Below are 27,205 nucleotides of genomic sequence, written 5' to 3'. Positions count from 1 at the left end.
AAACCACTTACAGATCAAAATAACCACCACAAAACTCTCCCACCATCCCTGCTGCAGCTTTCAAACTGGTTTTTCAGCAGCAACAGAACTTTCTTTACAGCTCTTAAACTTAAGTCAAGTGAAGGGAGACGGGGAGAGTGGATGAAACTCCAGGCAAGTTTCTATGAGGTTGACAAGGCTTTCAATCATAGATTGGGAACCACTTACATTAATAACGTCTAACCCTTTTTCTTTTTAGGAAAAGCAGAGTTGAAAAGGCACTGGTCTCAACTATTCCTTCTACTATTCCTTAACTATTCCAGATAGTAAAGAGGTCATTTTAAAAGGTTGGAACAGGGAACCAAGCATACAAACACACTGAACTTGCAAACCTCAGGTCTGGCTGGAATGCTAGTTGCTAGGCTTGGGCATTCCTATGAATCACTGGTGGTTTTCCCCACGTTACAGGAAAAGGATAATGAACTCTGGGCAGGAACCACTTCGCAGGGTATGTGGGTCCTTGTGAAACTGACAAAGTCCACACATAAACAACAGACTTCTCTCCACTATCAATTTGTTCGTCTTGGCCAAGTCTCTTCCTGTAAAACCCCAGAGAATCATGTGGTACCTTAAAAGCAAATAACTTTATTACGACATAACCTTTCAGAAGCTAGGCAGCACTTTAGAATATAAACAAAATAAGAAAAATAACTAGGAAATATTCTGGGACAAGTTCTGTATTGGGGTGGATGTCACCTCAATGGCAGACAAAGTTGGCTCTCATTCTTAGAAGGTCATTCCAAAGAGGTCACTGGGTATAGTGGGAATGTGTGCCTAACTTGTTGCCTCTGTCCTGTTATTTAAGAAAAGTCTGAAGTCGCCAGCAAGTTACCCAGAAGCCGCGAAGAAATTGTGGCACCTGTGCCACCTCTAGTTTTCCCCTCTATTGAGCTTTCCCTCCAAGACCTAACAACTGATCGCCATCACAGTCTCAGCTCCCCACAAAAGGATTACTATTAGCAAATATTATTACTACTATCAAACAATTATGGCAAATGTTCTATGATAACCTGGGAGGAATCTGATGCAAAGCCACCACCACATAGAGCCAGTCTGGAGTAGCGAGCCCAGACCAAGGGCTTTCCTGGCGCCCAGGGAAAACCCCAGAAGACAATTCCACAACCCAAAAAGTCAGTATTTTAGCACAGGTGAAAACAGTGGAATGATCCAAGTCTGGGCCAGCACCGCGGGAAAATAAATACTAACTCAGAGGGCGGGCAAAATCAGGCATGTGCCAAGCGCCCTCCCGACTAAGCCGAGGCGCCTCCAGACTCCAGTTCCGTGCGCCGACCCTTCCCCGCGAGCCTCGCCCTCTCCGCGCTCACCTTTCTTCTCGTCGGCGGCGCCGCACAAGCTGCCGGCCAGCAGCCCCACCAGGAGGGCGGCGGCCGCGCGCCTCGCCCCGAAGTTTCCTCCGCCGGCGAGCGAAGCCGAGCCAGCCCCGCCGAGCCCCATCTCCCGCCGGGCGGCTCCTCAGCGAACCCTCGCGCGCCGGGCTGCCTCTCCGGCGCCGCCCGGGACCATGCCAGGGGAGCGCCGCCTGCCGCGCTCGCTGCTCTCCGGCAGCCGAGAGGAGGAGGAGCGAGACTGGGCGCAGGGGCTCTTCTCCCGGCCGCCGGCCCCGCTCCAGGTGCGGGAGGCGCCGGCCAGCGGAGCTGCTCTGCGCGCGGCGAAGGCGACGAGGAAGACGCGCCTGCTTGGCTGCCTGCCTTCTCGGCGCGGAACTGGCCGGCAAAACTTTTCCCCTGGTCCGTCGACGCCGCGTTTCCAAGAGCTGAAGCAGCTGCCTCTGAGGATTCCGGCCGAGCAGCGGAGAGAGGCGGCGGGGGAGACGCGGGGAGAGCGAGAAGCGCGGCTGGCGGCGGCCCGGGAGGTTCGCTCCGCGCTGCCTTCAGGTGGAGCTTCGTACCTGCCCAGCGCAGCCGCGGGTGGGAAGGGCGAGAAATTCCCGTCGGGCGGGCTGAGCTGGGCTGAGCGTCGCGCACGCGCACTGCCCCCGCCGCCGCCGCCGCCGCCGCTGCCTGTGGTCCTCCTTATCTGCGGCTGCTGCAACCGCCGCCCCGCCTCGCAGCCCTGCAACTTCCCAAGCCCCGGAGATGGTGGAGAGGAGGAGGAAAGCGGGTCGGAAGCCTCGCCGGGAACGCCGGAGGCAGCGGGGAGACGAGGGGGCGCCTGGAAGGCGGGCCAGTCCGGCCATCCTGCTTTGCGCATTTCGGCCCGCTTCTTTTCAGGCCACCCTAAGTGAGTTTGGCCTAACCATCCCGTTCCCTCCCTCCCTAAACATTCTGGGCATGGTCATCCTGGAAAGCAGAATTTATGCTTTTATTATCATTATTATTAAATTTATGTACCACCATCCAAAGATCACACGGCAGTTATAATAATAATTAATAATATTACTTACTTACTTACTTACTTACTTACTTACTTATCTGGCCAAGCCTCCCCAGCCACTCTGGGCGGCTTCCAACAAAACATTGAAAACACAATAAAACATCAAACATTTAAAACTTCCCTAAACAGGGCTGCCTTCAGATGTCTCCTAAAAGTCTGGTAGTTGTTCATTTCCTTGACATCTGGTGGGAGGGCGTTCCACAGGGCGGGTGCCACTACCGAGAAGGCCCTCTGCCTGGTTCCCTGTAACTTGGCTTCTTGCAGTGGAGGAACTGCCAGAAGGCCCTCGGCACTGAACCTCAGTGTCCGGGCAGAACAATAGGGGTGGAGACATTCCTTCAGGTATACTGGACCGAGACCGTTTTGATTTAAAAGAGAAGTAGAGCTGGGTATCATCTGCATACTGATGAACACCCAGCCCAAACCCCTGAAGATCTCTCCCAGCAGCTTCATATAGATGTTAAAAAGCATGGGGGAGAGGATGGAACCCTGAGGCACCCCACAAGTGAGGTCTGAACACTCATCCCCCAACACCACTTTCTGGACACAGCCCAGGAGGAAGGAGCGGAAGCACTGTATAATGGTCTCCCAGCTCCTCTAGATGGTCCAGAAGGATGTCGTGGCTGATGGTATCAAAGGCCACTGAGAGATCCATTAGAACTTGGAAACAGCTTTCACCTTTGTCCCTAGCCCACCAGAGATCATCAACCAGCGCAACCAAGGCAGTTTTACTCCCATGATGAGACCTGAATCCCGACTGGAAGGGATCCAAATGGTCCGCATCCTCCAGGCGTGCCTGGAGTTGTTCAGCAACCACCCACTCAATTACCTTGCCCAATAATGGAAGATTTGAGACTGGGTGATAGTTGGCCATATCGGCCAGATCCCAAGATGTTTTTTTAAGAAGCGGTTTAATGACCGCCTCTTTCAGTGGGTCTGGGAAGGCTCCCTCACAAAGGGAAGCATTCACCACCCCATGAAGCCCATCTCCCAGCCCTTCCCAGCTCGCTTTTATGAGCCAGGATGGGCAAGGATTGTCCAAGCAGCCTGTCCACATCCTCGGAGGTAACAGATTGGAATTGATCCCATGCAACTTGACTAGACAGGACTCTAGCACTCTTCTGCCCTGGCCCTGCCCGCACAGTGGAGTCTTCCTCTTTCCGAATCTCAGCGACTTTATCTGCAAAAAACTTTGCAAAATTATTGCAGGAGATCTTGGAGTCCTTGCCAGGCCCCAATAGTGAAGGTTGTTCTGTTAGATTGCAAACCACCTGAAAGCGCCTCCTGCTGCTGTTTCCAGCAGATGCAATAGAGGGGGTGAAGAAGGTCCTCTTTGCCGTCACTGTTGCCACTTGGTAGGCTCGACACTGAGCTCTAATCCATGTCCGGTCCATGGAGTCAGAGAGGGCATTTAAGAGCCAGACAGTTGATAGCCCTGGTTAACTCCGCATTCCAGCAGGCCACCAAGAAATCCGCTGAAAGGCCATCAGCATGGGATAAAACATCCCCTACCACTCTCTGGAACCATTAAGTGGCGGATGCGGACCATCTGAATTGGTCCCACCTCCCTGCAGAGGGGAAGGGTTGCAGAGAAGTCCAGTTGCACCAGGAAGTGATCCAACCATGGCACTTCTTTTGTTTCGCTTTTAGTTAGTGTTAGATCACCAACATCCGTAGAGGTAAACACCAAGTCTAAGGCATGTCCACGGCTATGGGTTGAGCCAGACATATTCAGGGACAGCCCCATGGAGGCCATGCTTTCCACGAAGTCCCGAGCGGCCCCTTGTAAGGTCATGTCGGCATGGATGTTAAAATCCCCCAGGACAACCAAACTAGGTGTCTCCAGGAGAACATCCGCCACACCTGAAGCAGCTCGGGCAGGGAATCCTTGGTGCAGCGGGGAGGTCGGTACACCTAAAGGAATCCTGTACTGCCCCTATTGCCCAACTTCCAGAACATGCACTCAGAAAATAGGGGCTTCCCAATAGGATGCCTGGTGCAAACTAATGACTTCCTAAAAATCACTCTAAACCCCCTCCCCGCCCACATGACCTGGGTTGCTGTGCGTAAGAGAAACCTGGTGGGCAAGCAGCGGCAAGGACAGGCCCATCTGCTTCATCCAACCAAGTCTCTGTTACACATGCCAGGTCAAGTCCTCCATCCACAATCAGGTCGTGGATAGCAGTGGTCTTATCAGTCATTGACCTGGCATTGCACAGCAGCACCTTCAGGTCAAATTACAGTGATTTGCCATCCCTTTAAAGAAAATTTCTGAATAAAATTCTGGAATAGGAAACAATCTGATTAAAAAGCAAGGCAGTGGTGGAGTGAGCATTGCCGCCCAGCTGTGGTAGTGCTTTTAAATATCCCTATACCATATTAACCATCAGTCTGATTTAGGGAGGAAAGCCTTTTTGTTGCAGCTGCTGCTATTACACAATTGGAAGTTAAAAACCATTGCCCATCTACTATAAATCACTCAGAGATCTTTCAGTAGATCATGTTATGCCTTCTGATCATCCTTTGTGTAGCGTAGCACAGTCACTTAAAGGTAACCTCACTCACCCTTCCTATGCCACTCTGTATCTGTACTGTCTCTCTCTCTCTCCCTCTCCCTCTCCCTCTCTGTAGCATCCCAATCTCCTCCCCACTGTCTTCCTCCCTCTCTCTTACACACACATACTCAACACAAACCCAAGATGCATTTGTAGAAAAGGAAGCAATTCACAGAGGAGTGGTCCAGAGCAAGAGTGGGCTAGAGTGTCTGACAGATTGCATGAAATTAGACCAAAATTTATGTGCAGCACATAGGCCAAAACCTCCTCACTACTGGTGTAAAGGAATGTATTTTTCCCCAGGGGAATCCATCCCCAGGGGAATCCATCACAATTTTAGAAACATCTATCAAGTCATACCACAACTCCCCCCCCCAACTAAAAACCCAGCAAAGGAAAGAAGCTGTAACAACCGCAGACAGCAAACACATGCACATATACTTCCTGAGTTAAATTCAGTGTTAATTCAACATTTGATTCTAGATGCTGAATGAAACAAAACAGGTTTATGCTGCCTGGTCTCAAGAACTTGCTCTGAATAAAAAGGCCTATGTACTGCTGGTATTACATTTCATATTATGAGTATTTCCGCAAATGTGCACCTTTGGCGCATAGTCTCTCATAGAAGTTGGAACAGGAACAGAGAGGAGTTGCTTTCAGATGCCCAATCCTCTTGGAAACCCATCAGGAAGAGGATTAGGTCCAACTGAGCTTCACGCCTGCTCTCTCCTTGTGAGTATAACATGAGAAGGGGAACATGTTGCGGGGGTCTGTCTCCTTCCCAGTGCCTCATTTGGAAATGGGACGGGATTGGAGGCTACAACTATAGCTTTATCAGTGCCTCAGATATTGGGGAAGCTCCATTCTGTTTGCTTTGTGACAAGCTGTGGGAGACAATTCTAGGCAGAGAATTCTTGTATCTCTTGTGCTGTCTACCACAATCTTAATGTTCACAAATGTCATGCAGTTTCCCTCAGTGCAAAGATTGTGTCAGGAAGCAGGCAAAAGGGTATTTTCTTTTTAAAAGGAAAATTTATTAGAAAACAACAGACAGGGAGCAGCCTAGTTTTGCCAGTTTAGCAATAGCTGTAGTTCCTGTTCTTGTATCTACAAAGCAGCTGCAAAATGTGTTCTGGAAGCTCTTCTTCAATCACAATGCATTTTCCTGCTCATCTTCTGCTCAAATGGGGGAAAGGACTGTTTGCAAAGAGAAGCCCATGCATGCTCTCTCTTAAACAGAAGGGGCAGGGAGTGGCTGCTAATTCGAGGGTAAATTCCCCCATTCCTCAATTTTTTAATCAATAGTTTTATTGCAAACTATGAAGAAGTGTAGAAATGCAAGCATAACACTCTATTCATCCATGTATTTGACCTGGAAGTGTTGTGTTAGTTTGCTTTAAATGTGTACCCTACAAAATCTACCATCACTATGATTCTATGATTGCTCTTCAAATACTGTGTACAATTCTGGCTATCACATCTGAAAAATGACTTTGCAGATGTGGAAAAGATGCAGTAACGATCAGGGAACTGGAGCAAGTAGTCTACAAGGAAGGGTTGCAATGCTTGATGCTTTTTGTTAAGGAAAGTGATGAGTAGAGAGGGATGGGGGCACATGATAGAGGTGTATACAATTATACATATGTGGGGGTGGGGGAGTGGAGAGAGAGAGAATGAATTTTCCACTTGTCTTACTGGAACCTGGAGTCATCCAGGGGGTTGGACCGGATGACCCTTGGTGTCCCTTCTAAATCTACAATTCTATAATTCTGTGGCACTGGATGGTGGAAGTCTCAGGCAAGGCAAAAGGAAGTACTTCCTCATACAGCACCAAGGTAAACGGGGGGGGGGGGGGGGAATTTACTACCACAACTTTCATGGCTTTAAAAGGGGATTAAATTCATGGAAGATAATGCTATCAATAGCATCTGTTAGCTCATTTGGTTAGAGCATGGTGCTGATAAAATGCCAAGGTTGTGGGTTTGGTTCCCATATGAGCCACCTGCATATTCCTGCATTGAAGGGGGTTCAAGGCTTTTATTCAGCCAGGAACTTGCCAGAACTCATTTCCAGCATCTCTCAGCACCATTGCAATTTTAAGAGAAAAAGGAAGGTGTTCATGGTGAATTCCAGCACCTCTTTTTCTAGAAAAATAGCATTCGTTGGACTAGATTCATTCCAACTCTGATTTATAATAATGAGTCATAATAGCATAATAGCATAATAGCATAATAGAAGTGAACAACTGGCTTCGCAAATGGTGTAAACAGGAACGGTTTGGATTCTTAGATCACGGACTGCAGTTTCTTGAAGACGGACTTCTGGCAAGCGATGGGCTGCACCTCACAACGGTTGGGAGGAATGTTTTTGCCAAAAATCTCAGAAACCTCATCAGGAGGGCTTTAAACTGACTAATGTGGGGGAGGGAGACAGTGCTCCTGAAGGTAGGAGTCTATCAATTGATGAAGATGATCATCCAAATGTCATAGACCGAATGGAGCAAACAGCACGCAGACCTAGTGGTGGGAGGAAAAAATCCTTAAATAAGAGACACGGGGGAATGATTAATGGACTTCAATGTCTGTACACTAATGCTCAAAGCATGGGAAATAAACAAGATGAGCTTGAGCTCTTGGTACAGCAAACTAAATATGACGTAATAGGCATCACTGAAACCTGGTGGGATAAGTCCCACGATTGGAATGTAATAACGGAGGGATACAATCTATTTCAGAGAAACAGACCAGACAAAAAAGGAGGAGGAGTGGCGTTATATGTCAGGGATGTGTATACCTGTGAAGAGATCCAAGATTTAGAACCTCAAAGCCAAAGTGAGAGCATTTGGGTCAAAATTAAGGGAGAGAAGAATAACAGTGACCTCATTGTGGGAGTTTACTATAGATCCCCAAGCCAAACGGAGGACATAGATGATGCCTTCCTGGAACAGATGGCCAAGCAATACCAATGTATTCTGCTCTGGTCAGACCTCACCTGGAGTACTGTGTCCAGCTCTGGGCACCACAGTTCAAGAAGGACACTGACAAACTGGAACGTGTCCAGAGGAGGGCAACCAAAACGGTCAAAGGCCTGGAAATGATGCCTTATGAGGAACGGCTAAGGGAGCTGGGCATGTTTAGCCTGGAGAAGAGGAGGTTAAGGGGTGATATGATAGCCATGTTCAAATATATAAAAGGATGTCACATAGAGGAGGGAGAAAGGTTGTTTTCTGCTGCTCCAGAGAAGCGGACACGGAGCAATGGATCCAAACTACAAGAAAGAAGATTCCACCTAAACATTAGGAAGAACTTCCTGACAGTAAGAGCTGTTCGACAGTGGAATTTGCTGCCAAGGAGTGTGGTGGAGTCTCCTTCTTTGGAGGTCTTTAAGCAGAGGCTTGACAACCATATGTCAGGAGTGCTCTGATGGTGTTTCCTGCTTGGCAGGGGGTTGGACTCGGTGGCCCTTGTGGTCTCTTCCAACTCTATGATTCTATGATTCTATGATTCTATAAGCATGCAAAAGGAAGGGAGATAGTAGTAATGGGGGACTTCAGTTACCCGGATATTTGTTGGATGTCAAACTCAGCCAAGAGCATAAGGTCAAACAGATTCCTCACTGGCCTTGCAGACAACTTCATTGTCCAGAAAGTGGGAGAAGCAACAAGAGGAACAGCCATTTTAGATCTGGTCCTAACCAATGTTGATGACCTGGTTAGTGGGGTAGAAGTGGAAGGATCATTAGGCCCGAGTGATCATGCTCTTCTGAAGTTTACTATACAGCGGAAAGGAGCAGCCAAGCATACTAGGACTCAATTTCTTGACTTTAAGAAAGCCGACTTCATAAAACTTAGGGAAGTGCTGGGTGAGATCCCATGGACAGTAATACTAAAAGGAAAGGGAGTTCATGATGGCTGGGAGTTTGTTAAGAGGGAGATAGTAAAAGCACAACTTCAGGCAATACCAATGAGACGGAAACATGGAAGGTGCCTAAAGAAGCCAGGGTGGCTATCTAAAGAACTTTTAACTGAGTTAAGATTAAAAAAGGATGTGTACAAAAAATGGAAAAGGGGGGAAACCACCAAAGAGGAATTCAAACAAATAGCCAGCACGTGTAGACACAAAGTCAGAAAAGCTAAAGCACAGAATGAACTCAGGCTTGCTAGAGAGGTTAAAAGCAACAAAAAAGGCTTTTATGGGTATGTCCGTAGCAAAAGGAAGAACAAAGGAACAGTGGGGTCACTCAGAGGAGAAGATGGTGAAATGCAAACAGGGGACACAGAAAGGGCTGAACTCGTCAATGCCTTCTTTGCCTCAGTCTTCTCCGATAAAGAAAACAATGCCCGACCTGAAGAATTTGGAGCAAATGATTCAGCAGAGGAAACACAGCCCAGAATAACTAAGGAGATAGTACAAGAATACTTGGCTAGTCTAGATGTATTCAAGTCTCCAGGGCCAGATGAACTGCATCCAAGAGTATTAAAAGAACTGGCAGATGTGATTTCAGAACCACTGGCAGTCATCTTTGAGAATTCCTGGAGAACAGGCGAAGTCCCAGCAGACTGGAGGAGGGCAAATGTTGTCCCTATTTTCAAAAAGGGGAAAAGAGAGGACCCAAATAATTACCGCCCAGTCAGTCTGACATCAATACCAGGGAAGATTCTGGAGCAGATCATTAAGCAAACAGTCTGTGAGCACCTAGAAAGGAATGCTGTGATCACTAATAGTCAGCATGGATTTCTGAAAAATAAGTCATGTCAGACTAACCTGATCTCGTTTTTTGACAGAATTACAAGCCTGGTAGATGAAGGGAACACAGTGGATGTAGCCTACCTTGATTTCAGCAAGGCATTTGACAAGGTGCCCCATGATATTCTTGTAAAGAAGCTGGTAAAATGCGGTCTTGACTATGCTACCACTCAGTGGATTTGTAACTGGCTGACTGACCGAACCCAAAGGGTGCTCATCAATGGTTCCTCTTCATCCTGGAGAAGAGTGACTAGTGGGGTGCCACAGGGTTCTGTCTTGGGCCCAGTCTTATTCAACATCTTTATCAATGACTTGGATGATGGACTCAAGGGCATCCTGATCAAATTTGCAGATGACACCAAACTGGGAGGGGGGGGCTAACACCCCAGAGGACAGGATCACACTTCAAAACGACCTTGACAGATTAGAGAACTGGGCCAAAACAAACAAGATTAATTTTAACAGGGAGAAATGTAAAGTACTGCACTTGGGCAAAAAAAATGAGAGGCACAAATACAAGATGGGTGACACCTGGCTTGAGAGCAGTACATGTGAAAAGGATCTAGGAGTCTTGGTGGACCACAAACTTGACATGAGCCAACAGTGTGATGCGGCAGCTAAAAAAGCCAATGCAATTCTGGGCTGCATCAACAGGAGTATAGCATCTAGATCAAGGGAAGTAATAGTGCCACTGTATTCTGCTCTGGTCAGACCTCACCTGGAGTACTGTGTCCAGTTCTGGGCACCACAGTTCAAGAAGGACACTGACAAACTGGAACGTGTCCAGAGGAGGGCAACCAAAATGGTCAAAGGCCTGGAAGCGATGCCTTATGAGGAACGGCTAAGGGAGCTGGGCATGTTTAGCCTGGAGAAGAGGAGGTTAAGGGGTGATATGATAGCCATGTTCAAATATATAAAAGGATGTCACATAGAGGAGGGAGAAAGGTTGTTTTCTGCTGCTCCAGAGAAGCGGACACGGAGCAATGGATCCAAACTACAAGAAAGAAGATTCCACCTAAACATTAGGAAGAACCTCCTGACAGTAAGAGCTGTTCGACAGTGGAATTTGCTGCCAAGGAGTGTGGTGGAGTCTCCTTCTTTGGAGGTCTTTAAGCAGAGGCTTGACAACCATATGTCAGGAGTGCTCTGATGGTGTTTCCTGCTTGGCAGGGGGTTGGACTCGATGGCCCTTGTGGTCTCTTCCAACTCTATGATTCTATTCTATTCTATTCTATTCTATTCTATTCTATTATTCTATTCTAGCTCTATGCTGTTTCCAAGATCATAGGCAGTGTCCCTGAATACAATAGCAGGCATCTGATTGGCTATTGTGGGAAGCAATATGCAGGGTGAGAAAGGCCTTTGGTCTGATCCAGCAGGGCTCGTATACAGTGGATATGCACGCTATGTAAATCCTGCATGGAACAGATTGCTGCTGAAAATCTATTCAAAGTCAGAAAAATTGCAACAACTTGGGTGTTTTTTTAAAAAAAGGACAGGATGACACTGTAGAAAACACTGGAATGCAGTAGTTTGTCTCCCTGATAAATGAGTGAATTGCTCTTCTCAATTCCAGACTAAACAGCTGGTGTGGAAACAACCCTTAAAGGGGAATTCTTATGCCTGTTCATGGAAATGGTACAAACAAGTTATTAACATTATCCACAGGGCCTTGATGCTTCTTGCTCAGTGTCTTCTGAGAAGGCATGGAACACCTCCACCTCCCACCACCTCCGTTGCAGCAGTGTGGCAGACACACTGCCCTTAGCAAGGTAATGACCAAACATTGCTGATGCTGTTAATGATTACCTAGCTTTGCAATCATTACATCATTGTAGGTTGTTAGTTTTACTGGTTTTTAGTTCAATGAAACTTGAGGAATAACAAGTAAAGTTTCACCCAGGTCTTTACCTGCAGTTGCATTCTGCCCCAGTTCCTCGTGCATCAAAAAAGCTTGTTGTTTACTTTTAACTGGCTGAATGAATGTATTTGTCAAGAACAAAAGTCATAACAGAGCATCATAAACTAAATACATAGCAATCAGTGCATCATAAAAGGCAGACGAGAACATGTTTCAATCCACATTTATTGATGTGCACTTGCTTAGCACAGGTAAAAGAAGCAGCAAAATAAAAACATTCTTATCCTTATTGTAGAGGCAAAAATCCAGCCTTTTGGAGTTCCCTTGTTAATTGTGCTGCTTGAAAGGGGAGAGAACGCCTTGGTTATATATTCTTCCAAAGCAGTAGCCATGTTGCAGCAAAACCAATAGAGTCCTGTGCAGCAACTTAAAGTCTAACAACTTTATAGATGCATCATTTGGGGATGCAAATTCAAATGCAATTATATCTCTCCACTGAGAATATTGAGCTGGTATAAGAAGGTCTTGATTTTGGTCATTAACATAGTTGAAGAAAGGGGTCCACATTTCTTGGAAGGTGTCACTATTTGTTATGCCTTTAACTGCCCTCCTGCGTCTGGTGAGACACTCAGACATTGCTATATCCCTTATATTATTTTCTCATATGTTCAGGGGGGATTACGTTCTGGTTCTTCCATTGCTGAGCTATTGCTAATCATGCTGCAGTCAGTAAGAGCTCTACTAGTTGGCTGTGGTGCAGGGTGGAGCCTAAGTATAAGTCCAAAGACAGTAGGACTAAGACAGGATTTGGAGAAAGGGGATTGGCCTGTAATTGCAGATATAATGGAGAATACACTATTCCAAAAGTTGTTAATATGAGGACATTCCCACCAAACATGAATAAATTAGCCAAGCTTTCCACAGCCCTTCCAACATAAAGGGGAAAGGGAGGGATTAATTTTTGCCACCCTAACTGGCATCCAGTGCCATCGGAGAACGACCTTGAGCAAGGCCTCCTGTAAGCGAGCAGAAATGGTTTTGAGTGGGATAGTGGTCCTGATACCCTCCCATTTGTGATCTTCAACTGGGTGACCTAAGTCTGATTCCCATACAATTTGAAGGCCTCTAGCATACCCCACTTTGTTGTAATGGTTATAGGGGTTGCTCGTGCGTAAGTTGCCGCCACTCTTGGCTAGGTTGCCTGGTTAAACCTTTTCTGTCTGGACAGCCCTTCACTTAGTGGCTGTTTCAGTCGCTAGCAGAATCCGTCAGTGGGCGTTTCTTGAACCTCTTCCAGCACAAAAGTTCTTTGACGCCAAGTCTCCGCCTACTCTCCCTGCGCGGAAGTCTTCTGCGCAGGGTGGGTGTGGGTAGCGGAGGACCCGTGCTCTCCCCGCTGGTCTCCGGCGAAGAGTCCTGGAGCCCCCTCGCCGATTCCCCCATCTGCCCCCCTTTATCCCTGGTGTTACGCTGATTTCCTTCCCCAGCCGATGAGCTGCCTCTCTCCCTGCTGGGCCCTTCACCAGCATCGCTTGGGAGCCTTGCCTCCACCTCTGGCTCTGATGTCAGTTCCCTGACATCCACCTCCCCCCCAGGACCCCCTCCACCCCCGGCCCGACCTTTTGATCCAACTTCGTCCCTTTCCTCGGCCGACGATGCGGGGAATCCCCGGAAGGAGCTGTCGCCATCCTCTGAGGATTCAAAACCCGCTTCCCACCCGCTCCGATCTCTTCCCACGGGGTGGGCCTCCCAGTCTGATTCTTCTTCCTCTGATGCCTCTCCTCCCTCCTCTTCGGAGGCAGGAAAACCCACAAAATCCTCTTCATCGTCTGTGGTTCCAAATTGCTCCTCCCAGAATCTCGCTAGTGGTTTTGGTTTATCTGGGAACAGGCTGTGGAACTCCTCCACAAGATACCCGTCATTGATTGCCTCCGCGGGAACCCACGTGTTTTCTGACCTGGGTTCTCCCTCCCAAGCTACCAAGTACTCCACCTGGCGCCCTCGCCACCTTGAATCGAGTATTTCCGTGGCTTGGTTGTGGTGTTCCCTCTCCTCTACCTGCGGGTGTGTGGTGACTTCTCCCTCTCGCCCCGGGAATTCCCGCCCCTCCCTGTACGGTGAGAGTAGGGACCTATGGAACACCGGGTGTATCTTGATGCTGTCAGGCAACTTGAGCTTGAATGCCACGGGGTTCACCTGCTGTGTTACCTCAAAAGGTCCCAGCCGCCTTGGCTGCAACTTCTTGCACCCTCCCTTAAAGGGTAACCCTTGGATTGACAACCACACCCGGTCTCCCACCCGTATGGTCTCCCCTTCCCGACGGTGCTTGTCTGCCTGCCTCTTACAAATTTCCTTGGCCCGTTCCAAGTTCATCTTAAGTTGCTGGTGCAAGGCCTCCATTTCTTCCACAAACTGCTCTGCTGCAGGTACGCTCCCCCCTTCCTCCCCCCTCCCCGGGAAGGCCCTGGGGTGACACCCATAACTGGCCATGAACGGGCTCATTCCTGTGGACACATGTTCAGCGTTATTGTACGCAAATTCAGCCAGCGCTAGTTTCTCTACCCAATCGTTCTGTCTCTCGCTGACGTAGCAGCGTAGGTATTGCTGGAGTATACTATTCGCTCTTTCTGCTTGCCCGTTGGTTTCCGGGTGTCTCGCCGTCGAGAAGCCCACCTCGACCTGCAGCAAGCTCATGAGCTTCCTCCAGAACCGGGAAGTAAATTGTTTCCCGCGATCTGAGCTGACCCTCGAGGGAGCTCCATGCAGCCTGAAGATGTGATCCACAAACAACCTGGCTGTTTCCTCTGCCATCACCGCATGCGAGCAAGCTATGAAATGGCACATTTTTGTCAGTAGATCGACTACTACCATGACTGCTGTCTTCCCCCTTGACTTGGGCAAATCTGTCATAAAATCGATGGATACCACCTCCGAGGGTCTTCCTGTCGTGGGTAAGGGTTCCAGTAACCCTGCGGGGGCAGCCCTCTCCCCCTTTGCCCTCTGGCAGCGGTCGCACCCCCGTACATATTCCCGTACATCTTCCCTTACCCTTGGCCACCAGAACTGCCTAGTGACAAGCAACATGATTTTGTGTTGACCAAAGTGCCCCGCTGTTGGGTTGTCGTGGAGTTGTTTGAGTACCCTTCCCCTCAAGGTCTCCCCCGGTACGTACAGCGCCCCCTTGTAGTATAGTAGCCCTTCCTTTTCTTCAAACCCTCCATGGTTTTCCCTTCCGTTCTGGAGTTCCCTGATTTTAGTTTGAGCGAATTCGTCGTTTCTAGTAAGCCCGGCCAGTTCTCGTTTCCCAACCAACACTCCCCCACACACCCATCGGTTCTCGGGGAACACGTGTCTGACTTCCGGCGGTCCCTCTCCTTCCATGTACTCCAGCTTCCGGGAGAGAGCATCTGCTCTTACGTTTTCCTCTCCCGGCACGTACCGGATCTCGAAGGAAAACTTGGAGAACTCCTGTGCCCATCGAATCTGTCTCTGGTTGAGTACTCGCGCAGTCCTCCAGTATTCCAAGTTCTTGTGATGCGTACACACCTGGATCTTGTGCTGCGCCCCTATTAGCAGATGTCTCCATCGTCGAAATGCTGCATAAATTGCAAGCAGTTCGTGGTCATACACCGTGTAGTTTTGCTCCGACTTGCTCAGCTTCCTCAAGAAAAAGGCTCTGCTGGCCCCTGGCTGCAACAGTACCGCTCCAATGGCTCGGTCTGACGCGTCAGTTTCCAGCCTCATGGGCTTCTGCAGATCCACGTGCAGGAGCTGCTCTTCCGAAGCGAACGCCTTCTTCAGTCTTTCAAAGGATTGCTGGGCACTTTCTGTCCAGACGAACTTCTTTTTGCTACTGAGACAATCTGTGATTGGCGCTGTCAAGTGGGCGAAGTTCTTGATGAACTTCCTGTAGAAGTTGCTGAACCCTAGGAACCTCTGCACGTCCTTCCGGGTTTTGGGGGCCTTCCATTCCAGCACCACCTGCACCTTGCTGGGGTCCATAGCTAGGTCCTTGTCTGACAACTTGTACCCCAGAAACTCAACCTCTCTTGCGTGAAATTGGCATTTTTCCAGCTTGACCCACAACTGGTGCTTCTGCAGTCTCTTTAGCACTTCCCTGACGTCTCTGACATGTTGCTTCTCATTGTCAGAATAGATTAAGACGTCGTCCAAAAAGGCTACGCAGTTCTTGTACAGCAAGGACCCCAACACGTGGTGCATGAATGCTTGAAAGCAGGCGGAGCCCGACTGTAATCCAAATGGCATAACTAAGTACTCAAAGGCCCCCAGGGGGGTGAACATGGTGGTTTTCCATTCGTCCCCCTCCCTCATCCTAATCAAATTGTACGCTCCCCGGAGGTCCAGTTTAGTAAAGATTTTCCCCTGCCTCACCCGTGTTAAAATGTCGTCAATCCTGGGCATTGGGAAGGTCACGGGTTGTGATACAAGGTTCAAGGCCCTAAAATCTACGACTAATCTAGGCTGATTAGTATCCTTTTTGTCCACAAAGAACACCGGACTGCCCCCCACCGCCTTTGATTCTCTTATGAAACCTCTTTTCAGGTTCTTGTCAATAAATTCCCGCAACTCCTGCATTTCCCGGTCAGACATGGCATACAGCTTACCCACCGGCAGCTGAGCCCCTGGGAGTAAGTTGATTTGGCAGTCAAAGGGCCTATGGGGGGGTAGTCTATCCGCCTCCTCGCTGAAGACCTCCTGCAGGTCAGCATATTGTGGTGGCACCTCCCCTTTTGGCTCCACAGCAACCCCCTCCACCCTGGCCATGGTCATCCTTGGGTTCCCCCCCCTAGACAGTGTTCCAAGCAGTAAGCTGACCCAAAGGTGACCGACCGCTGATGCCATGCCACTACTGGATCATGTAGTGCCAGCCAGCTCATCCCTAATATTTTTGGGAGTCCTGCCAGTGTGGCTACGTCAAAGGCAATGGTCTCCGTGTGCCTGGAAACCCTCATTCTCATTGGTGGGGTCTGGTGCGTCACTTCCCCTCCCAGAAGTTCCCTGCCATCGATGGTGGTCACTTGCAAGGGAAAATCCAGGGGCAGAAGGTGGAGTTGGTGCTCTAGAGCGAAGTCCTTGCTGAAGAAATTGCAGGAGCTGCCTGAATCCAGCAGCCCCTCCACCTTGACTGGGTGCCCATTCGGGAGTTCTCGCACCACTTCTATGGCTATAGCTGCCCTGGGAGGGTCTGGCTGGGGCACTTCTATTGGTTGCTGGCTTGGCTGCTGTCCCCGCTGATTGGCAGTCAAGTGTTGGCGTTTCCCTGCGCCTGCCCCTTTCCCCCCTCCTCCTCACAGCCAGCAGCTCCCACCATCCCTTGCCAGGCCTTTCTTTGAGGGCAGACCCTGGCAAAATGTCCTGGCCATTGGCAGAGGAAACACTTCTTGGTAGTTTTCCAATCCTTTCCCTCCCTCTTGCGACCTTCACTGGAGTTTGAAACATCTCTATCTCTCTCGCGCGCCATCTATTTCCATTGGCTCAGCCGGCTGGGAAGGCTGCCTCGGTATTTCAGGAATGCGGTAGTCATGGCAACGTTCCCCTCTCCCTTCGCGCTTCTCCTGAGCCCGCGCTTCCTGTCTTACTCCAATCGCAAGCACAGCATTGGTCAGCTGATCCATCGACTGCGGGCGGGGCACGCGGGAAAGCTCGTCCTTCACAGTTGGGGACAACCCCTTCTCAAACAACATTTGAATGGGTTCAGAGTCCAGATCCCACCCTTAGCCGGTGGATCAACATCGCAAAGCGCAACCAGTAGTCTCTAACTGATTGGCTCCCCTGCTTGCACCCCATCAATTCCCGTCGAGTCACATTTTGCTCCACTTCACTGGAATACATTGCATCCATTGCCTGATAGAATTTCCTAAGGTCCTTCAAGGCAGCAATTTGCGTCGCCATTAGGGGCCTGATCCATTCCCGGGCCCCATCCTGTAGATGCCCGACAATATAGGCCACCCTTTCCCCATCATCAGCAAAGTCATTATGCTGCAGTTCCAAAGCGTACTCTATTTCCGTTCGGAACGCGTTATAGTCCTGGGGCTTCCCCCCAAACTTGTGTACCAGTCCCGGTACCTTCCTTGCGACTGGGGTGGGTCTGACCTGTGCATCCTGAGTCCGCCTTTCGTCCAGCTGCGCCGTCAGGAGAGCCACATGCTGTTCCAAATCTTGGTTCCTCTCCACCAGATTTTGCACTCCAGCTGCTTGCTCCGTTGCGCCGGCTCCTCCGGTTTGGCTCATTATGCTGCCTCCCTGTCGCTGTGCACAAGCAACGTCAGAGACTGACGGATTGCTGTAATGGTTATAGGGGTTGCTCGTGCGTAAGTTGCCGCCACTCCTGGCTAGGTTGCCTGGTTAAACCTTTTCTGTCTGGACAGCCCTTCACTTCGTGGCTGTTTCAGTCGCTAGCAGAATCCGTCAGTGGGCGTTTCTTGAACCTCTTCCAGCAAAGAAGTTCTTTGACGCCAAGTCTACGCCTACTCTCCCTGCGCAGAAGTCTTCTGCGCAGGGTGGGTGTGGGTAGCGGAGGACCCGTGCTCTCCCCGCTGGTCTCCGGCGAGGAGTCCTGGAGCCCCCTCGCCGATTCCCCCATCTGCCCCCCTTTATCCCTGGTGTTATGCTGATTTCCTTCCCCAGCCGATGAGCTGCCTCTCTCCCTGCTGGGCCGTTCTCCAGCATCGCTTGGGAGCCTTGCCTCCACCTCTGGCTCCGATGTCAGTTCCCTGACATTCGTGATCTAATATTTGGGAAATAGCACCCTTCAGGTCATCCTGCTTCATAAGGATTCATACAAAGCAAGTATGCTAGGCTGTCTCCCCTGCACTCCAAAGAGGGTGCAAAAGAATGAGCCTGGGCTACCTGAAACCAGGTAATATGAGTGCCTTTTAATTTTCCTTGCAGTTCCTCTTTGGAAATTGCTTTCCCTCTGGGAAGCAGGTCACGGATTGTAGAAATGCCTATGTCCTTCAAATCCTTGAACTGTTAATATTTATCTGTGTGTCTGAAAGCTGAATGATCCAGGATCAGTAGTTCAGGGTCTGGGGCCAGTGTTCTGCTCCATGTTCTCCACACATAAGTACTGATCTACAGTACTAAATGGATTGTCTGTTTTCCTTTACCGCCTTCAAGGACAAAGGTAAGGAAGGGCGGGCTCCCGTTAAGGTGTGGAAGAGACCATCTTGAGTTGAACCCCAGGCTCCCCCTGAGCAATGGGATCAAGGATTTAATTTGAAAAGCAGCATAGTTTATTTTTTTAAATATTATTATTATTATTTTCATTAATAAAATATAAAATATAACAACATTACAATAATCAATCAAATGCATTTGCTCCCCTGAGCTCGTGACTTCCCTCCCTCCCTTCAACTGGTTTCCTGCTTCCTCATAAATTGTACACGCCTTTCTATTGTCAGTTTCTGTCCTTTGATATGTATCAAATCCTTCTATGGTCAGATATTATTATTACACTGTGCTGCAGGATTTATGTCAGTCCTGCTAGTGTCTTCAACTTTTTACAATAGCCTCTTTAAGATCCTATCCTTTCAGCTAAAGTAAATTTATTCCAATCTCTCTGGAATTTCTGGTCGCCTTGGTTCTGGATCCTCACAGTCAATTTGGCCAACTCCGTATATTCAATCATCTTCATCTGCCACTCCTCAACCATTGGTAATTCTTGTAATTTCCATCTTTGGGCTAACAAAATTCTTGCCGCATCGGTGGCATACATAAATAATATTTGGTCTACTTTAGTAATCTCTTCTCCCATCAACCTGAGCAAGAATGCTATATTTAAACATCTTTTTTAATGTTAAGTTAGGCATTCCCATTCCTCCTTTTGTTCTATGTAAAGAGTTTTGTTGCTTCTCCTAGATTTGTTGCCTCCTGACACAAATGCATTGAGTTTGTTTTGCCATCTCTTTAGCTGAAAGGATAGGCAAAACTTGAAGGAGAAAAAAAGAACTTAGGTAACACTGACATTTTGACCATGGCTATTCGCTCAAGCCAGCTAAGACTGAGATGCTTCTGTTTCCTAAGTTCTTGTTGAATGCCTTTATACAGCCCCTATATGTTGTCTTGTGTCTGTGGTGTTGAGGTTAATACCTAAGTACTTAAATCCTCCATGCACTATGAGATGCGCATATAGTCTACATGAACAATGGAGAAGAAATCAATGAAGAAACAGCTATAAGTAATATTGTATGTCTAGTAATTGCCTTCTAAAGTGACAGATCATTTTATGACAGAGCACTTGCTTTTCCTACTATCAAAGCTAATGTTTTATCACTTTTAAAATGGCATTGTTTCCATTTCTTATGCATGGTACCCACAGACAATTTAACATGTTTTGTTTATATTTGGGTGCCTTACATTTTCTTTATAGGGACAAAAATAAATACATCTGCTTTGCTGCATCATGGACTTTCTCTGTAAACTTAAAATTCCTTCATTGTTGGTTTGAGACTGTCTTGGAATATTTAATTGCTCTCCTATGCTTTCCAGTATATTTTCTCATCAGTTTCCTTATCACAAAAGGTCGGGAGGGGGGAGCAAGTTTGTTGCACAAGAGCACTGAATCAGCATTAATTATGTGACCTGCATTTGCCAGGATGTGTTTGGATCTCACCCCAAAATAGTGACTGTCTGGAAGCATTCTCAGTTTCTTACACAGAATTTTTTAATGCAGTTTAAAAGGATTTGCTACTCACAGTCTGGCCATTTGTTCCATATACTGTACCTTTAGTAAACAGGCTTTACATGTTTTTATTCTTTTTCAAAAACTTTTTTGACTTGAGTAACAAAAGAACAAAAGAACAATGGATGAGAAGCAAAACCTTTCTGAAACCAATTTCAATTATCTTTAAACCTGTTTTCTGTCTTTTTATTCCACTCCTATAAGGAGTCAATTAAAATGACTGATTTAGAGTTTGCATTATGTGTGCCAACAGTGGCTACAACGAGCAAAGCCTGGAAAAGATAAATCATCCCAAAGATTTATGACTGACTAGTTCCTTAGAATTTGAGTTAACGTTAAATGTCAACTTGCTATGTTCATTTAAGGGAGTGTGGACAATGTCGGCTCCATGTGTGCTTCTGCATAGATCTCCTGAGCCAGCCACATTCTCTTTGCTTCCTTTTTCCTACACAGGGGAGAGAGACACACAGCTGCATGAAGCACTCAGAAAGATCACAGGGGGAATCAGAAAGGTTTCCTTCTGATCATCCAGTTTGAGGGTACGCAATGAGGAGCCAGCACTGTTCTTACCCACTTCATTTACAGCCTCTCAGACCTCCATACTGAACTTTTAAACTTTGCTTCCGGTGAAGAGGCTCTAAATGTTTTGGACTCTGCCTGGGATGGGGAGATACAGTAGGACTGCCACCCTGTTCAAAGCAGCACACTCAGTGAAGGGGTAGGATGTTTGTTTTTCAGTCATTAGGTGGGAATAGGAATTATTGCAACACACAGCCTCCTAGAGTGATATTGGCCAGAATGACAACTATTCAGAATGGTTCTGGCAGTTTAAGTGTTGAGCAATAGTTGAGACAGCAGATGGCTGGAGCCTGAGAAGGCAAAAGAAAAAGATCCTACCCCCCACCCCCCAACACCAGTTGGATGCTAATATGCTTGGGACAATCTCATTCAATTGGAGTGATGAGATGTGGGCTCTTTCCACAGAAGTCACACAGTGATATGTAGCATTTATAGAGTGCTTCTGAGCCAACCACCTTGTCAAGGGGAGGGGTCATGTATTATTTCCCCTCTTTTGTGGGGTGGGTCTGAGGTTCAGAGAGAACTGTGTGCCTACACCAGATGTGTTCACAGCTGGGGTGACATTTGATCCAGGACTTCCCTGCTCACATCTCACACCATTAACTGTTGTTCTGCTCAGCTCTATTCAAACCAATAGTCTGCCCCATTGCTCATGGTATGTCCAGCTATTTGTCTGTCTGAGATTCTCACTTTGTGTGCTTGAACAGCTAGAACGGGGGCCAAATTATGTTACATTAGGAGGATGTTTAAACACTTGCTTAGGATTGGGCATGTCTCCTTATTAACAAAAAGTAGTTGCAGGGTACCTTAATCTGGACCAGGACTGCTGTATGATGAGAGAAGAATTAACTCCTTCTTTTTGTGCCATTTTCCTGCTGAAAAATCTCCCAGTTAAGAAAGCAACGTGCCCAGTCCTAAGCATGTGATTTAAAACTCTTGAGCAATGTAATGAACAGTTTGGTCCTGACTGGAAGAATATGTTCTTTTCTAGCATTTGAGTTCCTGTGTGTACTCACTGAAATGGCCTGAGCAGGGTGGACCTGTTTGGAAACTGTTGATCAAATGAATTTTCCCAAATAGGCAAATTTGACTAAGACCGAGAGGCCATTTTGGTGGGATCACTTACTTTTCTTTTTTTATTGTTATTTCAAAGCAGTTTCAGAGTCCCCAAATAAAACAGAAAATTGTGCCAGTGTGTGTGCATTTATATTTTGAATCTGCACCATGTCCCCAGTTTAAATATCCTCCTCCCAAAAAGGTGATATTTAACCTTTAAGGGGATGCATATGGCCACCTTATAAGTTCAAAAACTGAATTTAATATTTTTAAACTAGATATATTTTAAATTAGTTATGCCTTATGCTGAACCTACTCTGTGCCTGCCCAAAGAAGTCAGATAATGTTGAAAATGATTTATGAGTGTGAGCTGTTGTTTTGTTGATTGTGCATAGTTGAAATGATACCAGAACAAAAATTACCAAAACAAACATAAATGAAAACCAGATCATTTTTGTGTTTCAATAAAATTAGTGTATACTGAATGGCTAATATATAACAGCCGCACAATCCTGAAATCTGTGAATTAAAATCCCCACTGTAATCTACAGAAATCTCTTTTGAGAGAATCAATATTTCATTTTCTTCAGGAATGCAACAAAATACGTTGTGACTGAATCCAGTTGAAAACCATGGGTCCTGGGTTAATCATAACTACATTTATTTTGATTGGGGCTATAATGGCAAGCTGTTGCATTTGTAAGGGCACAATTAGTTCTTCTTAAAGTGTATATAGCAACTATATAGCAACTGGAAATAATGATATTTCCAAATGTCAGATACGAAATGGGAAGACTAAGAGTAGATCCAGGAAATGATTTTATCACACCTTACTGCTGGGCAGAATAAATAGAGATATCCTGGTCTACCAAGTGGCTACTTGCACATCACAGTAAGCTACCATTTGGTAAATGGCAATCTGAATCCATTCTAAAGAGTGACTAACCATGTAATCTCCAAGCTATAAATCCTGTCCAAGAGATGCTTCCAATCATCCAATAGATTTCATCTCCTTGTTACACCTAAACATGCTGGTTTAAAGTGATTTTATTTGCAATATTCATTATTATTCCAAGGGGAAGCATTTCATTTCAACAGCAGTCTTCTTTCTAGGATAGATATGTAACTAGACTGGATGACATTCTTAATTTTTCTCTGTTGCAAGTCTAAGACAATTATCCATCGAAATTGTTGTCCTTCCATAAGGAAAATGCGATTTATCTTCCACAATAAAACACCTCCAAAATGTACAGTGAAAGGGAGCAGCACTGCATGGACATAACTCTTTCTTTCTTTAGTCTGCTCAGGCCAATCATAACAGATTTATTAGGGTCTTCAGCAGCACAGGTCAAGGATTCATGGAATTGTTGCAAAACTAGGGGCACGGGGTCTCTAGAGTGACGCACACAAGGCTATCGTGCAGTTCATCAAGGCTTTTGAAGCCTCTTGTTAGCAAACAATATTTGTTCTTTGGTGGACTTATACAGCACACACATTGAAATATGAAGCCAGCAGAACCTCATCTGTTTCCACCTGGTGCCACAAAATTGATCCAACCTGAGAAAAAGAACAACCCATCTGTGTCTCAAGCTGGCAATGTGCACCCAGCCAGCTTTAGCTAGATAGCTTTAATTTAAATGGATTTTAAAGGTAGACAATTTATATGAAAGTAGTTATTATTATATAGTTACACACAGAGTTGAAATTGAAATTATTTTTGGAAGCCAAACGTCCAACAGGGCTTCTGGGGCTTCCAATTGGAGCTTCCTGCAGCCAATCAGAAGCCGCACTTTTGTTTCTGAACATTTTGGAAGTCAAACGGACTTCCAGAACGTATTCCATTTGACTTCCAAGGTACGACTGTATTATCATTGGCCACTGTAGAACCTTCCAGAACTACTTCAATCAAGTCTTGGTGGTATTTGAGGTATGCTTGGGATCATTGTCCTGTTGGAAGGTCCAATGACTCCAGTCTTCAGCTTTCTCACAGATGGTGTGATGTTTCCTCCTAGGCTTTTCCGATTCTTCAATGAATCCTGCCCACCTTCCACACGCTGCAAGTTTCCAGTACCAGAGGATGCAAAGCAGCCCCAGAGCATCACCGAGCCCCCACCAGGCTTCACTGTGGTTGGAGTGTTCTCTTCAGCATATGCTTCATTCTTCTTCCTGCAGACATAGTGCTGATCCACGAGACCAAAAAATTCCAATTTTGTATCATTCCTCCACAGAACAGAATCCCAAACTTCTGTGGCTTATTTATTTGAGCATATTGGAGCCAACTTTTCTTGTACTTTGGGGTCAGTACATCTTGGAGTTCTTGCATGGAAACCTTCTGCATTTAGTATGCGCCTTACTGTGCTCACTGAAACCTCAGTGTCTGCTGCCACCAAGTCTTGCTGCAGCTCTTTTGGAGCCACTTGAGGGCTATTCCCAGCCTGTCTTCTCTGAAATCAGGTTTCTGCCTCAAGTGTCAGGCTGCTGCCAGCAGCTCCCCTGGCCGGTTGCCCTGGAACGTACAAAGACAAGGAATGTTCTTACCATCCACTTTTTATTCAGTATTTACAGAGAGAGGCTTCTTGGATAATGGCATTGTCCCAAGTGAATCTCCACCCCCGTTTCTCCCACTTCCTCATTCGTCATCCTTTCTCCGAGTGCTGACATGTGCCCTCTGTCTTTGAGCTCTTTGCTCTCCCACTTTCAAGGCTTGCCTGGATTTGCGGGGGGGGGGGCTGGATTGCTTTCTAAAGACACTGTGTCCATCAGCTGTCGCCACCCTGGTGCTTCCTCTTCCTCCTCCTCTCCCATTATTTCCCAACTTTTCCCTTCATCTGCCTCTGAGCTGTGACCTCCCTCAACCCAAACCCCTGCTGTAATTCTAAACTGTCTTTCTCTTCTCTGGAAGGGTCAGGTTGGGGAGGTGGTCTCCACCATTCCTCCTCTGCCCAGTCCCTGACATGCAGATAGCTTCCTTTTTCTGCCCCATTCAGGTAGTGTAATCACTGTTCTTTTAACTTGGTACTTGTGAACTATGCTTCCAACAGTGTCTCTAGGAACATCCAGTGCCTTCACTATCTTCTTGTATCCTGCTCCTTGTTTGTGAAGGGCAATGATCTCTTCTCTTACCTTCTTAGACCATTCTCTTGACGTAGCCATATTTCTAACATGCAGCCAAATTTGACACTCAGCAAACCCCTAGTCAGTTCAGGTATTTCATGTGTTCCAGCCCAAGCACACCTGGTGCAGCTAATGAAGCCCTTGATTACTTGCACCAGGTGTTCTTGAGACAACACCTGCTGTATTTGTGCTGTTGTGAGGGATTCTATTCAGGGGGTTGGATAATAGTGAGACTGGAGAAGCCAGTATAAGTTGCATTGTCAGCTGAATTTGGGTGAAACCACTTGAAATATTGAGGTATTTCAATTGATTTTGCTTGATTTGCTCATTGTAAACAGCTGAGACCTGTGGGTATATAGGTAAAGGTAAAGGGACCCCTGACCATTAGGTCCAGTCATGACCAACTCTGGGGTTGCGGCGCTCATCTCACTTTATTGGCCGAGGGAGCTGGCGTACAGCTTCTGGGTCATGTGGCCAGCATGACCAAGCCGCTTCTGGCGAACCAGAGCAGCGCATGGAAACGCCGTTTACCTTCCCGCCAGAGCGGTACCTATTTATCTACTTGCACTTTGATGTGCTTTCGAACTGCTAGGTTGGCAGGAGCAGGGACTGAGAAACGGGAGCTTACCCCGTCGCGGGGATTCGAACTGCCAACCTTCTGATCGGCAAGTCCTAGGCTCTGTGGTTTAACCCACAGCACCACCCGTGTCTATGGTGGTATATAAATTCAAATAATAATAAATAACAAGTCTGTAAATATTGATAATAAACATTTGCAATGGGGATTGAATAATTTTGATTTCAACTGTATACAGAGAGTCTTACTGACAGTATCAGCAAGGAGTCAATCAAATGTATATTAAAGTAAATACAAAAGGGAAAAAAGACTATTTTTTCCCTTTTTTGCTTCAAAGGGATCTGTATCAGCCCTCAAAACAAACCTGCCTTCAGCACAAGAAAAAACTGAAAGTCGGCAGTCAGCAATCTGTTTCCACAAAGAATGTGCTTTTATAGCAAGACCACCAACAGTGAACATGAGCCACAGACCAAGCCACAGGCTCCTAGAGGAAACCAAGTAATTGGGATTGAATCTCTAATACAACTCAACATAGACTAAAGTCCCATGTTGCAAGAATCATAGCAATGGCTTTTCCTGACTATTTAGCCAATATGTAATTGAGCAAGCTAAGTTGAATGTATTTCCAAATTAGGACTTCCAAAGAAGTTACAGTGTTATTGGATTCATGCTTATTAGTATATCAGTGTTCAGTCTCCAGTAAAATAAAATCTATATATCAATCCTTTTGCAAAGTCTTCACTCAAAAAGAATTTAAAGCATTCATTTACTACATCGTTATCAAATGAACACATATGATAGGAAATAAATAACTCAAAACAGGACATACTGCAGGGCTGTTAGTCTGACATTCAGGGCTAGTGTAGCAAGCTAAATATCCTACAAAATAAAACACTCAACTAGGCTGGGGCTCCAGCTTTAGATATAAGCATTCCTTGATGCTATTGCAGCACTGGCCGCAAATCAGTAAGAGCGGCCTAATAATTGTAGGTGCTTCAATACTAGTATTTATTCTAGGATGGGCACTCCTCATACATGCCCCCCCCCTTTGTTGCAAAGTCCACATGGCATCAATTGTATGAAAATACCAGCCAGTATCTTTTCTCATTTGAAGACAGATTTTGCCTTTCCATGAAAAATTACGTAAATATTTTAAAAAACCTGTTACCAATCCATTTGCAACATTAAGCCCCAGACCAGCCCCTGACAGGCATGAGAGATTTGCAGCACTAGAATAACCTAAAGAGTTAATAACCCCACAAACAGTGAGGATTGGGCCTGTTACATCTACCTCCCTGAAGCTCAGCACTGGCACCCCACAGGGAGGTGTGCTGAGTCCCTACCTGTACTCAGTTGTATACATCCGACTGCATTTCATCTGATCCATCTACTGCAATTATTCAGTTTGCAGATGATACTACCATGTAATGGTTCTAGGGGTTGCTCGTGCGTAAATCGGCACCACACCTGGCTAGGTTACCTGGGTGAACCCTTTCTGTCTGGACAGCCTCTCACCCGTGGCTGTCTCAATCGCTGGCAGAATCCGTCAGTGGGCGTTTCTTGAACCTCTTCCAGCAAAGA

The 27,205-nt window shown here is 46.8% G+C and overlaps 1 protein-coding gene and 1 long non-coding RNA gene across 3 annotated transcripts in view; one reads left to right on the top strand and one right to left on the bottom strand.

The window, feature by feature from the left end:
- EGFR (epidermal growth factor receptor) overlaps window positions 1-2,273 on the bottom strand; it is a 147,216-nt gene extending 144,943 nt beyond the window's left edge. For both annotated transcript variants that reach the window (XM_083577651.1, XM_083577652.1), the window contains exon 1: window positions 1,365-2,273. In XM_083577651.1, the coding sequence (XP_083433777.1) occupies window positions 1,365-1,494 (130 nt within the window). In that variant the 5' untranslated portion in view covers window positions 1,495-2,273. The remainder of the gene's footprint in view (window positions 1-1,364) is intronic.
- LOC310745593 lies at window positions 2,191-27,039 on the top strand. The gene is made up of 3 exons (XR_014540199.1): window positions 2,191-2,280; window positions 20,752-21,016; window positions 23,946-27,039. It is a non-coding gene; the product is annotated as an uncharacterized lncRNA (long non-coding RNA).
- The last annotated feature ends 166 nt before the right edge of the window (window positions 27,040-27,205 follow it).

The sequence above is a fragment of the Podarcis filfolensis genome (assembly GCF_964270895.1).
Source record: "Podarcis filfolensis genome assembly, chromosome: 12".
Classification (NCBI taxonomy): Eukaryota; Metazoa; Chordata; class Lepidosauria; order Squamata; family Lacertidae; genus Podarcis; species Podarcis filfolensis.
Note: the sequence above shows the minus strand (reverse complement) of the source record. Positions and strands in the feature narration are given on the sequence as shown.